Source organism: Calonectris borealis, chromosome 2, assembly GCF_964195595.1.
Source record: "Calonectris borealis chromosome 2, bCalBor7.hap1.2, whole genome shotgun sequence".
Classification (NCBI taxonomy): Eukaryota; Metazoa; Chordata; class Aves; order Procellariiformes; family Procellariidae; genus Calonectris; species Calonectris borealis.
In genome coordinates, this window is record NC_134313.1 from 23,809,391 (window position 1) to 23,822,273 (window position 12,883).

Below are 12,883 nucleotides of genomic sequence, written 5' to 3' on the forward strand. Positions count from 1 at the left end.
TTGTTGTTCATAGCTGCTCATTGTGAAGTGTGGGGTTTTTGTCGGGTTTTTTTTTTTTTTTTGTGGTGTTCTGGGTTTTTTTGGTTGTCATTACTTTTGAAGCCTTGACTCAGCAAGTGTCTGGAATCAGCTATGTGATAGGTCTTTGTCTCTTGATGATACTGAACACTGAAAGCTTGTTCTGGAATTCGGATGCCTTCAATTTCCTTCCTTGATGGCCTTTTAGAAACCAAACCCAGTCAGAGTCATGGTTAAGCTTGTCCAAAACAAAAATTTGTATATGAACCTACTCTGTCCCTCTAAATCTTTTTTTTTTTTTTAAAAAAAAAAAAAAGAAAAATGCAGGGACCATTTTATGATTAGTGACATTTCATACTTTATACTTCTTCCTTATAATTTTCGCAAGTGAAATTTTGGCACTAACACTTTTCTTAATTTTTCAGAAGCAGAGCGCTCTGAAAGGAATACATTTGCTGAAAGGCTCTCGGCTGTGGAAGCTATTGCAAATGCAATCTCGGTTGTGTCAAGTAATGGTCCAGGAAATCGGGCAGGATCATCAAGCAGCAGAAGGTAAACTGACTAACGCTTTTTTCTTGTTTTCAGTATGCTAATTTCCATATTAATTACTGATCTCTTATTCTTTCCTTCAGTCTAGTTTAAGAATGGGCTCTATTGCTAGTTTAAAGTCAGATTTCACTTCTTCAAGCACCAAACTAGAGCTCTAGTGGTTTTTTTTAAGCCTTTTCTGGTGTGAGAACTAATGGTGGGATATTTCTAAACTAATTCTGTTTTCTGGGGTTGGGGCATTGTCTCCTCAGTTGTAAAGTAGAAATGCTCCTCCCTGTGGAGAAAGAAAATTTGAGGATAAGTTCTAGTGTTCTTTACCAAGGAGAATTAAGTATCACGGAAGTATTATAATAGCTCCCAGGCTTGTTCTTTTAAGAGAATTTCTGAGGGAGGTGGTCACTTATGCAGATAAATAATACTGCGATCAACATAACACCAGCGGGGAAGAACTTAAGTTGATTCTTTTTATCCTAAACAATCGTTGTTATAGTGGGAATCCTTTGTATCGAGGTGGCTCTAAAGGATAGGTTTCTGATCCTGACAGAATCCTGATTTCTGATGACATTTATGTTCTTCCTCTTTCCATGATGGTAACTGAGTGGTGCTCACGTCAAGGCAATTTGATGGTATCTGTACTGAGTTCTAGTCAGTTCAGAGGACTCTGGATGAGGGCATAGTACAATTTTTTTACTTAGCTCTGTAGACAAAGCAATTGGCATGAAATGATGTCTTTATCCTTCCCAAGCTACAGTCCTCATCACCGTGATCTTTCTGATATGGGAGATAAGGGTAAGGGTTGAAGCTTTCCTCCCACATTCTGTAAGAGACATTACTCTTAAAAGGAAGTGCATTTAAAAAAAAAAAAAAAAAAAAAAGAACAAAAAAACCCCCAAACAAAACAAACACCTTTATGTTTTGTACCTCTTTGTATCACACTGGGTTCTTTGGCTTCTACTTTATTCCTACCACCTTTCCGTCTAGCAAGATGATACAAAATTTCTTGAAATTGTTTACTGACTGTCCTCAGTAAAGTAGTATTTTCATTTTAAATAACTTTAAACAAATAACTCCTTTCAAAAAATTTGTTTTTCAAGCCCCACTTTTTTTCTTTCATTAACCTCTTCTTGCAATTAGATTTTAAAAAACAGCAGCAACAAGAGCAAATCCTTGCACAAGCTTAACACCCCTGGCAATGAGTTTGGGGTAAAAGTAATGTCGAATAGCGGTAATAATGCCCATCAGCTGCTGCTCCCTGCAAGAGGCAGTGCTGTGGTGACTTGGGATGTGTTCTGGGCTCAAATCTGTCTTGATACATTGCTGGCTGACTCTTCTTCCAAGGCCATTATATTCTGTTGCAACAAAATGGAATACAGGAATGAAAATACTTCTTTGTTCATTCTTCTTTATGCTGAAGAAAAATGGAGATAAGAAGAGTTTGGTTTCCTTTTTCAGTGTGAAATTCTGCTTTAAAATGTTATAATTACAAATGAAAACGAGATAGTATTTTTATCCTGGTGTTGCATTCAGTTTGAGATTAAGGGAAATGATGAGAAGATCCTTGAGAGCTGCTGGATTGGGCAGACATGAAGCTGGTGCTTCATCAAGCGATCACCAGGACCCGGTTTCTCCACCCATAGCTCCTCCCAGCTGGGTTCCAGATCCTCCTGCAATGGATCCGGGTAAGTCTGTTCATGTATCACATTAGACTGTAGAATGAGAGATTTAATAAAAGAACCGATGGCTTTTAAGGTGAATCACTTAAATTTCAGTGTGAGACTAAAATACCTAATGTCATTGAGGTAGGAAGAGGTCACTGAGGTAGCTTTAAGAGTTTACTGAAGACTTAACAGCTGTTTTTAAATCCCGTATGTGTCTTTAATGCTGGTGTCAAACTTCTGTGAAGTGTGTTTTGTAATGTTGAGTTACATCATTAATCTAGGAATGTGGCTGTTTGTAGGAAAGAGTACCAATTAAATACAGAAAACCTGCAGTGTGTTAGACACTGCAGAAAGAGCATGTTGTTAGGGATGTTTTTATGTATTGATATACATCCTGCTGTTCTGTTTACTGAAAGATGGTGACATTGATTTTATCCTGGCCCCCGCTGTGGGATCTCTTACCACAGCAGCGACTGGCACCGGCCAAGGACCTAGCACCTCCACGATACCAGGTGAGGACATACTGCTTATCTTATTATGCTTTAGAAGGAAAATGATCTCAAAAGCTGTCTTCGCCTGCACAGACTTTCTGCATACGAAAATGCCTCTTATCAGATGAAGATTGGATTGAAGCAGAATTTCGCAAGTGTGCAGAAAGTAAATGAAGCACCATGCTGTGTTTTACGTAAAAATTATTCTCACCTGGGGAGTGACAAATGCGTAAAAATACGGTAATCAATGTGAAATTGGGATTACTGTCTGTATTTTAGAATGTAAGTTGCAACCGAAATTTACAGTACTTCGGTGAAATGTTGCTGAAACTGGCAAACCACTGCATAGTCAAGCTACTGATTAATCACCCCAGTGAAACATTGAATTATTTGCTTTTAATAGGTAGTCCTTTTTTGAGGGAAAGCTGCTTCTCTGCAATTTTTTTTTTCTCATTACAGGTCCTTCTACCGAACCATCTGTAGTGGAATCAAAGGATCGGAAGGCAAATGCTCATTTTATACTGAAATTACTATGTGATAGTGTTGTTTTACAACCTTATCTTCGAGAATTGTTGTCAGCTAAGTAAGGATTTTCATATGAATTCTCACTATCCTTTGTAATGTTATATCACCTGAAATTTATTACATAGAAGCCTTTTTAAAAAGGCTATTTAAAGGCGCATTAGTTAAAATGGAGAATGTTAGAATATTGGCTGTGTTTGTGTCCTGCCATCCCTTAAAATTAGGTCTATTTCACAGAAGTAAAACAAATAAAAGAGTGCTTATTCACTCCGTGGATTTTCTTTTGCACAAGATTAGCAGTGCTAAGTTTTCATATATTTCTTTCCTACCTCTCCTGTTATAACAAAAAATTTCAGTGTTTTTTAACTTGTCTGTTGCTTTTTTCCCTAGGGATGCGAGAGGCATGACACCATTTATGTCCGCAGTTAGCGGCCGGGCATATCCTGCTGCAATTACAATTCTAGAAACTGCACAGAAAATTGCTAAAGGTACACCAGTTTCAGTAATTATTAACATGTGGTTTCTAAGGTTTGGCGTATGTGCAGATTCATTATTAACAGTGCTTTTTTGTGTGTGAAATCGCATGTGCTTGAGCAATTGGTGATGGTGCTAAACACCTCTTTCCAAAACACTGTATATTGCTGCATGTTTTGGAAATCTTGCTATTATGGAGTATCTTCCTCTTTTGTGGTGCGTATATTACAATAGATTTCTATGAATATTACTGTTTGTGTGTTCTTTATAGTCTTTTCAGCATTTCATTGCTTTACAAACATCAGTGGATTAAGGTACTATTTTTCTGTAGCACAAAGGTATCACCTGGAACTTCTTTCTTTGAATTGGAAAAAAACGATATGATAAAGCAGTATGCCAAGTTAGATCCTGTCCTGAAAAGGCTTGTATACAAACACGTTTTGTGACTCTCTTTCGATGTTGGTATTTAATTGTTTAAGAGAAGTACGTGAAGTTGAACTTAAGGAGAAACTTAAGCAGATTAGAACTCTGGTGTGACAAGGTCTAAAGGACTGTGTGTATTCCTTATAAGAATATTGCCCATAAATTATTTTTTAATCCTTCAAAGTGGTGATCCACTGAAGTTATTAGAATATCAGTGAATTTAAAACTGGGGAAGAGTTGGTGGTTGTATTTTTCAGTGAGGAATTTGCAGCAGGTCCTATAAGAAATACCTGTAATGTGACAAGCAGAAAGCTTTCTCAAAAAAACTGAGACAGAGACTTTATTCAAACTTCTAATTCTGTATGGGATTTTTGTAATGGCAAACGTCTGTCAAATATGGGTTCTGTTGGTGGTTTTTTGTTATTTTCTTGGGGTTGTTTTTACCACTGGTATTCTATTGTTCTTTTAGCTGAAGCAACTTCCAGTGAAAAAGAAGATGATGTGTTTATGGGAATGGTTTGTCCATCTGGTACAAATCCAGATGACTCTCCTTTGTATGTTTTGTGTTGTAATGATACATGCAGTTTTACGTGGACCGGTGCAGAACATATTAACCAAGTAAGGCTTTTTTTTTTTTTTTCTTTTTGAGTAAATAGGAGTGTGTTTCAACCATGTATTGTGGTAGTCTACTAATCTGATTTTTAAATTATTAAAGTTGCATTGTTTTAATTACTCTAACTTTTAAGTCTGGTATAGTTATTGCCTCCCCTAATTGCTTTGTACTTTCAAAGTGTTGGTCAGAATATGGCTGTTTATGAGTGTGGCTTTTCCTCTCTGGGTAGCTTTGGCAAAAATTTTGATGGAAACAGCTCTTTGAAAACTCTGAGTATTCTAACTAACAACAAAGTTTCACTTTCTAGAATTGACTTACTTCTAAGTGAAGGCATCAGTTTGAACAAGTGCAATTTTATTGTAACCTGAAATGCTGTGAGATTGCAAGCGCTGTAGGGAGAAAACTATGTATAATATTTTTGGTAAATTTTTTTTAGGATATATTTGAATGCCGAACATGTGGCCTATTGGAATCTCTTTGTTGTTGCACAGAATGTGCAAGGGTCTGTCACAAAGGACATGACTGCAAGTAAGTATTGTGTTCTGTTTCATATAATTAAATCAGAATTTTGTTGTTTTCATTTGTCTACTGACAGTTAATAGTTTTTTTCCTTGGTTGAAGTGTTCAGATATTAGAGAACAGACGATTAATAAAATATTTAAAATATCTTCTTTTCCTTCTGCTCTGTAAATTTTATTTTATGGGTCAGAATTGAAAGAATAACCTGAAGCAGTCTTGTACTTTAAACTTTGTAGAATTTAGAGTAAATGAGTAATTTTAACACCCTCAAAGTGCTTACTATTCTAAGAATAATATATCTAAATAATAGCATGTTTTCATTTTGGGTGCCTCCAGGAGTTTTCTGAAGCCAGTGAATCCTGATGACAGATTATTCTTGTAAACTTCCAGAAAGAAGTGTAGCATATTAATATCTATAAGATCAACTGTAATAAAGGGAAAAGTGAGCAAGCAGTCAAATGAACAGTGAAGATGTCTCTGATCAACCTGGCCAAAGCTTTGAAGCTGCAGATGTTTTGTGCCACTTTACAGAGTGTAAATGTTACAGTATTAATATCCTAGCTATAATAAGCTAACAGATACAATTATAAAGATATTCTCAGTGTTGTAACAACTACTGAGATTTTACTGCATGTCATGAGGATTTCCAACTTAACTTTCTTGGCTGGAGGCTATTTTGGGGAAGAATAAATGGTCTTGGATGAGGTTTACTAAGGCACTATGAAAAGCTCTGTAGTGAAACTGCCCTCTTAAAATGAGTGTAGGACACAAGACTAGCAAGTGTCAAGTGTTGCCACATATAAACTCTGCATTTCTCTCTCAAGCTAGTAGCATCTTGCTACTATAATAATCAAAAAAACTCTAGCAGGAATCTTAATGTGTACACTAACACCCTCAGCCTGTGTAGAAAATATTTGGTATATTACTAAACAGTGTTGCAGCTTACCTTTTCTGTTTCTTGTAGACTCAAACGAACATCTCCAACAGCTTACTGTGATTGCTGGGAAAAGTGCAAGTGTAAAACACTAATTGCTGGGCAAAAGTCTGCTCGCCTTGATCTCCTTTACCGCCTGCTTACCACCACAAATCTTGTTACCATGCCAAATAGCAGGCAAGTTCATATATGCAATGACTAGAGCAGAATAATTTTTATTATTTTTAAATATGTGGTATATCATATCTCCACTAATCAATTTTTCATTACAGGGGAGAACATCTGCTGCTGTTTTTAGTACAGACAGTTGCCAGGCAAACTGTAGAACACTGCCAGTACAGACCACCTAGAATTAGGGAAGATCGTAATCGTAAAACTGCAAATCCTGAAGGTAAGAGCTGTTTCAGTGAAATAAATGGCAAATTCCATATTTCAGTACCTCTGTCTTATATTGCTTTTTTGTCTCTTTAGATTCTGATATGCCTGATCATGATTTAGAACCTCCTCGTTTTGCCCAGCTTGCTTTGGAACGTGTTTTGCAGGATTGGAATGCACTGAAGTCCATGATCATGTTTGGCTCCCAGGAAAATAAAGACCCGTGTGTATTTACATATAGTTGTCAATGTAAAGTTTGATCTGATATTTGAGACCTGCTGACTTATATAAAATTTATTTCCTTTCTTTTTGTTTTTTCCAAGTCTTAGTGCAAGCAGTAGGATAGGTCATCTTCTGCCTGAAGAACAAGTTTACCTTAATCAGCAGAGTGGAACTATTCGCTTGGACTGTTTTACGCACTGCCTTATTGTCAAGTGTACAGCAGACATTTTGGTAAGCACTCTTAGCCATGTTTTACATAGATTTTCTGAATAATGTGATCTTATAGAGTATCTCAGGTGATACGCTTGGAGACTAATTTGAAAATAACTTCAAGTTAGTTATGTTTTTGTGAATTTATACTGTTATGACTGTGGTCTCCCTTTGAATCTTAATCTGTCTTGTTTCATGCTTCTAAATTACACACCATTATTGGGTTGTAATGACCTGTTCCTACAGCTCTTAGATACTTTGCTGGGTACTCTGGTAAAGGAATTACAAAACAAGTATACGCCAGGACGCAGAGAAGAAGCTATTGCTGTTACAATGAGATTCCTGCGTTCTGTGGCAAGAGTATTTGTCATACTTAGTGTGGAAATGGCTTCCTCCAAAAAGAAAAAGTAAGTGGTGGGGAGTGTGTGTGTTCGTTGTGGTGGGTTTGGGTTTTTTTATTTAAATGTTTATTCTCTTATTAAACGAGTTGATACAAATCAACAGTAGGCAGAGACATCTGAATTAATTTGCGGTCTGTAGGCAGCATTGTGTAGAAAGGTGCAAACCTCAGGATTGCACAATAACTGCTGGTATGTCATGTACCTTTTTAATACAATACTTGTTAAACTTACATGTTCATACTGAACCTTTTTGTTTAAAATGTTAGGATTTTTGGAAGTAGAGTTTTTTAACATGTTAAAATTACAATCTATGGTTGTTTGTCAGGAATAGATTTAGATATCCAGCCTTAGTCTCAAATTATTGAATGGTAAATGTTTTTAACTGACTTGAATAGCTGTGCATATTGTTACTATACACACACGAATGTATGTATCAGTTAAAGATAATTGTCTTGACTTTTTGAAAAAAAATTTGATATCGCCATAAAGTTTTTTGGAAAAAAAGACATATTTGACCTTTGTTTTTCCATATTTTTTTTCCCTAGCAATTTTATTCCACAGCCAATTGGAAAATGTAAACGTGTATTCCAGGCATTATTGCCCTATGCTGTTGAAGAGTTGTGCAATGTAGCAGAATCTCTAATTATTCCAGTCAGGATGGGAATTGCACGTCCTACAGCACCCTTTACTCTTGCTAGCACTAGTATAGATGCCATGCAGGGAAGTGAAGAACTGTTTTCTGTGGAGCCTCTGCCACCCAGACCATCATCTGACCAGTCTAGCAGGTAAAATTCGTAAAAGCTCACTATTCATTCTTTTCAAAGACTTGTTAAAGGTGTTTTTGTTTTGGGTTTTTGTTGGCTTTTCATTAACAGAAGTATGATGAGGCTTCTTACTCGGGCCAAGCATTTTGGAAGTACTTTCCCACTGACAGATTTCTACAGTAATTTAGGTTCATAGTGACATCCAGAGGTCCAAATCTACTTTTGGGTTTGTTTTGTTTGTTTTTTTAAAGTTCTAGTCAATCTCAGTCATCCTACATCATAAGGAATCCTCAGCAAAGACGAATCAGCCAGTCACAACCAGTTCGTGGCAGGGATGAAGAACAAGATGATATCGTTTCAGCAGATGTGGAAGAGGTCAGTTTTCTTTTTTTGTATCTTTTTTTTTTCCCCTTCTCCTCCGATTTGCAGAAGGTGCTGAGTAGTACTTCATGAAGTCCTACCATGCCATAAGCATTTTGTTTTAACAGAGCTTTGTAATCGTTGTTTTGTATTCAGCAACATTTAGTCATTTCAGAGTATACTAAGTGCCTTGCATTTGACAGAATTACAGTATGATTTAGAATACTAATAAATACATCTGTCATTTCCTTTACATATAAACTTATGCCATATTATAAGTCCCTGTTAAAAAAGTTTTTAAGTCTTTCAGCACATGGTTGCTATTACGTAGGTACTATTGGAGAACTAGAGGGTCTTTTAACGGGATGGTAGCTCTTCAATAGTTAGAAACTAATTCTAGGTTTTATAGTCAGTTTTACCTTTTCAGCATTAAAATCTAATGTCCAAGGCTGTGTTTTATTTGTGGGCCTGATTTTTTTTCCACAACACTGTGGACTGTACAACCACATACAACTACTGTGACTGTAAGTTCATTTTCTGTTCACGTCAATTCACTTGTGAGGTCATCTTTCTTAGATGTGGTTTTTTGTTCCTTATTTTTTAAATCAAATTTTGCATTGAGTTTTTGAAAATACATAGATTATCTCTGATATGGAAGATATTCTAGCATAAAATTACAATGCTGTTTCCAGGTTGAGGTGGTTGAGGGGGTAGCTGGTGAAGAAGACCATCATGATGAACAGGAAGAACATGGAGAGGAAAATGCTGAAGCAGAAGGACAGCATGATGAGCATGATGAAGATGGTACGTATAATGTACATCATGCACATTACTGCTTGGATGAGAAAACTGTGCATCAAAAACAAAAGGCATCTTTCGAGTCACCAATGATAATGATTTGGGAGACATGCATGAGTAAAGAGAATCCAAGGGTTTCAGACTACGCATCTTACAAAAGGAGATGAGTAAAATTATAGATGACTTGTAGAAGGCAAGTACACAAAAATTTTTATTTTTCTCTTTCTGCACGAGGAGAAAAATGTTAAGGTAACAAAGGATAAAAAAACCTCAACCCTCAAATGTTACTATATGCTTGGTTAACAATATCTATTTTGCCTTTTATATTTGCTACGGTAAAACGTTATTGACATAAACTAGTTGAAGGACTAAAAAAATAGCCTAACGCTTGTATGGCTAATGACAGAATAGTGGTTATGGTAGATGTGTTCTCAAAAGGGATCTGAATCATGGTGAGCTAGTTTACAAAACAATCACAAAATATTAAATTACGGTTCAGTATTTTATAGACAAAATTAATCCATTTTGTATGAAAATTCTTGCCATTAATTTGACTTGTCTTTTATTAGTTAGTTTGGGATTAGATGGCCCAAAGCTATGATTAAAAAAAAATTACCATCTTCTCTTTCTGACTGTGCCTTGTGTTTCCAGTCAACCCATTTATTCACTTTCTGACTATTCAGAATATTTAATTCTCAAAACTTAAACTTGAATAGAACCTGTGGTTTTTAATTAGATTCTTTTTTTAAGTTTTCAGATATTCCTTAGATACTCATTTGAAACAGCATATGGATAATTGTCCTATATATGTGCATGAAGAGTTGTGGAGTCTTTTGGCTTGAGGACTAATTCTGAATCCTTAAAGTCTTCATTTTCAGCGTGTATGTTGAATGTATATGTGCAGTACAGAGTGAGAGGGCCGGGGGTTGCTAATTGCTGGAAAATAAGAAAATATGCTCCAAGTATTGCTGCGTGTTTGCACTGCTTTTATGACCTCTCCCTGCATATCCATTAACTTCTGCTATAGTAAGAGGCTCTGGGTTTTGTTTAATGTGTCTTATGTGAGTTACTACAGTCATTCTATTTTTTTCTCTTTCTAAATATGAGGGTTTTTGTACATTGTTTCTATAGGCAGTGATATGGAGCTGGATTTGCTAGCTGCTGCTGAAACGGAAAGTGACAGTGAGAGTAACCACAGTAATCAGGATAATGCTAGTGGGCGCAGAAGCGTTGTCACTGCAGCTACTGCTGGGTCAGAAGCAGGTACGCCACATCATCTTGTGTTTAATCTAGCTGTTTAAATTTAGATATTAGGATTAAGTTGTACAGGAAAAAGAAACGTGTTAGTGATTGAATATGTTTTTAACAAGGGCAGAACTGGCTTCACCTAAGAAATACTGTTCTTTGCCTTTGGATCTGGACTGCATCCAGCACTCCAGAGGTATACTGGAGAAATTACTTACTTCACAACTAGATTGGACACAGTGAGAATTACCTGGTTATGATATTTTAACAAATACCTTTCCCTTGTAATCTTATTTTCCCTTTCTTTATTTTTTTCTCTTCATGCTGCTTCTTCCCTCCCACCTTTGCCTTCCCCACATTTCCAGTTTTTCCTTTGCCTTTTCTTTGCCTGTAATTGTAAGGTACTATGCAAGACTTTTTCGACAAGGAGATGCGCTAAGATGTGGCCTATCTTTTTTTTGCTCTTATGGAGCTTCTGCATGTGTTAGCCAGACATTACCTTGCAGTCTTGTGAAGTGAAATGAAATGTTTTCACTCGTTTTTAGTGTAGAAGTTAGATATGATTTAAAACAAAACACAAAACCTGACCAGTCATTTTAAGGCTTTTTCAAAGCAACTGCTCTACTGTCCAGTTTGGAAGTATAATTTTTAGAATTTATTGTCTGGGGGCAGAATGAATGAATAATTTTTAAATCAAATTATTTCTTAATTTATCTTTTGAAATGTAAGTAATCTTACTGCTTTTTCATGAAACCTATGGAAAATTAGCAGTATGTTATAATTTATTAAATATTTTCAGTAGTGGTACTTGAACCTTTTTAGTACATGTAGTTTCTTCTCATAGAAAAAGTTTACAACGCTGACATGATACATGTCTACGTGCACATATGTGCAGTTGTCAGTTACTGTTTATTGCTTATTTTCCTCAACAGGAGCTAGCAGCGTTCCAGCATTTTTTTCTGAAGATGACTCGCAATCAAATGATTCCAGTGACTCTGATAGCAGCAGCAGTCAGAGTGATGACATAGAGCAGGAGACCTTCATGCTTGATGAGCCTCTTGAGCGAACCACAAACAGCTCACATGCCAATGGTGCTGCCCAAGCTCCCCGTTCCATGCAATGGGCTGTACGTAATACCCAAAACCAGAGGACTACTAGCACTGCTCCTTCTAGTACGTCAGCCCCAGCAGGCAAGTCTGAGTAAAATGCATGGATGTTAGTTAACTCTGGCTTTGCTCCTTCCTCTGTTTTTGTTTGTTCTCTTAAGGATGAAATCTTATCTGTTTGTCTTAGAAGGACAGTGTTGACCTATCTTGACTGTTCCAGTTGTGGTTTTGAATTTAAGAAAAGGAAGGATCTGTTGTAGTTCTTAAGAAGATATGAGTATGCTTACGGTAGCTAGTAATTTTTGCCAGTTGGAGTAGTGATGTCAGTAATATTTACAAGTTTATTTCTAGAAATGTTTATGATATCAGTCAATACAGAAAATACGTAGCAAATAAGTTTAATTAATTAATTAATGTCATACCTTCTTTTATATTTAGCAAGTTCAGCGGGCTTGATTTACATTGATCCATCAAACCTGCGTCGGAGCGGTACCATCAGTACGAGTGCTGCAGCAGCAGCTGCAGCACTTGAAGCCAGCAATGCAAGCAGCTATTTAACATCTGCAAGCAGTTTAGCAAGAGCATACAGTATTGTGATACGGCAGATATCTGATCTGATGGGTCTGATTCCCAAGTACAATCATTTAGTATACTCCCAGATCCCAGCTGCAGTGAAGCTGACTTATCAAGATGCAGTTAACTTGCAGGTAAGAACATCCAAATCTCTGTAGAGAAACATAATTTCAATACAGTTAGTTTTTTAGGTAAAATCATAGAATTGTTGAGGTTGAAAGTGACCTCTGAAGATTGCCTAGCCCAGATTCCCTGCAGGGTCAACAGGACAAGGCTGCTCAGGACTGTGTCCAGTCAGGTTTTTAATATCTCCAAGGATGGAGACTCCACAGCTGCTCTGGGCAACCTGTTAAGTGTTTGAAAACTCTCATAGTAAAAACGTTTTTTCTTGAGTTTAAATGGACTTTTCCAAGTATTTCAATTTGTGCCTATTACCTCTTGTCCATTCACTGGATATCAATGAGAAGAGTCTGGCTCTGTATACTTTATACCTTTTTATCAGGTATTTATACACACTGATAAGATCTTCCTGAGTTTGTTTCTTGAGTCTAAACTGTCCCAGCTCTCTCAGCCTCTCCTCATATGAGAGGTAGTGTAGGCTGAAGTAGCTGTAGCTTCTGATTCCATT

The 12,883-nt window shown here is 36.6% G+C and overlaps 1 protein-coding gene across 18 annotated transcripts in view; it reads left to right on the plus strand.

The window, feature by feature from the left end:
• Positions 1–12,883, plus strand: part of UBR5 (ubiquitin protein ligase E3 component n-recognin 5) — an 89,611-nt gene that overhangs the window by 59,454 nt on the left and 17,274 nt on the right. For 10 of the 18 annotated variants that reach the window (XM_075141337.1, XM_075141319.1, XM_075141322.1 and 7 more), the window contains 18 exons: positions 444–570; positions 2,095–2,246; positions 2,642–2,737; positions 3,176–3,299; positions 3,629–3,726; positions 4,605–4,753; positions 5,185–5,276; positions 6,232–6,378; positions 6,474–6,592; positions 6,673–6,799; positions 6,900–7,029; positions 7,255–7,415; positions 7,955–8,194; positions 8,425–8,548; positions 9,226–9,337; positions 10,463–10,594; positions 11,509–11,770; positions 12,125–12,389. In XM_075141337.1, coding sequence (XP_074997438.1) covers positions 444–570; positions 2,095–2,246; positions 2,642–2,737; positions 3,176–3,299; positions 3,629–3,726; positions 4,605–4,753; positions 5,185–5,276; positions 6,232–6,378; positions 6,474–6,592; positions 6,673–6,799; positions 6,900–7,029; positions 7,255–7,415; positions 7,955–8,194; positions 8,425–8,548; positions 9,226–9,337; positions 10,463–10,594; positions 11,509–11,770; positions 12,125–12,389 — 2,657 coding nt within the window. Of the gene's footprint in view, positions 1–443; positions 571–2,094; positions 2,247–2,641; positions 2,738–3,175; positions 3,300–3,628; positions 3,727–4,604; positions 4,754–5,184; positions 5,277–6,231; positions 6,379–6,473; positions 6,593–6,672; positions 6,800–6,899; positions 7,030–7,254; positions 7,416–7,954; positions 8,195–8,424; positions 8,549–9,225; positions 9,338–10,462; positions 10,595–11,508; positions 11,771–12,120; positions 12,390–12,883 lie in introns of all 18 variants that reach the window. The other 8 variants (XM_075141327.1, XM_075141329.1, XM_075141333.1 and 5 more) reach the window with 3 other exon arrangements.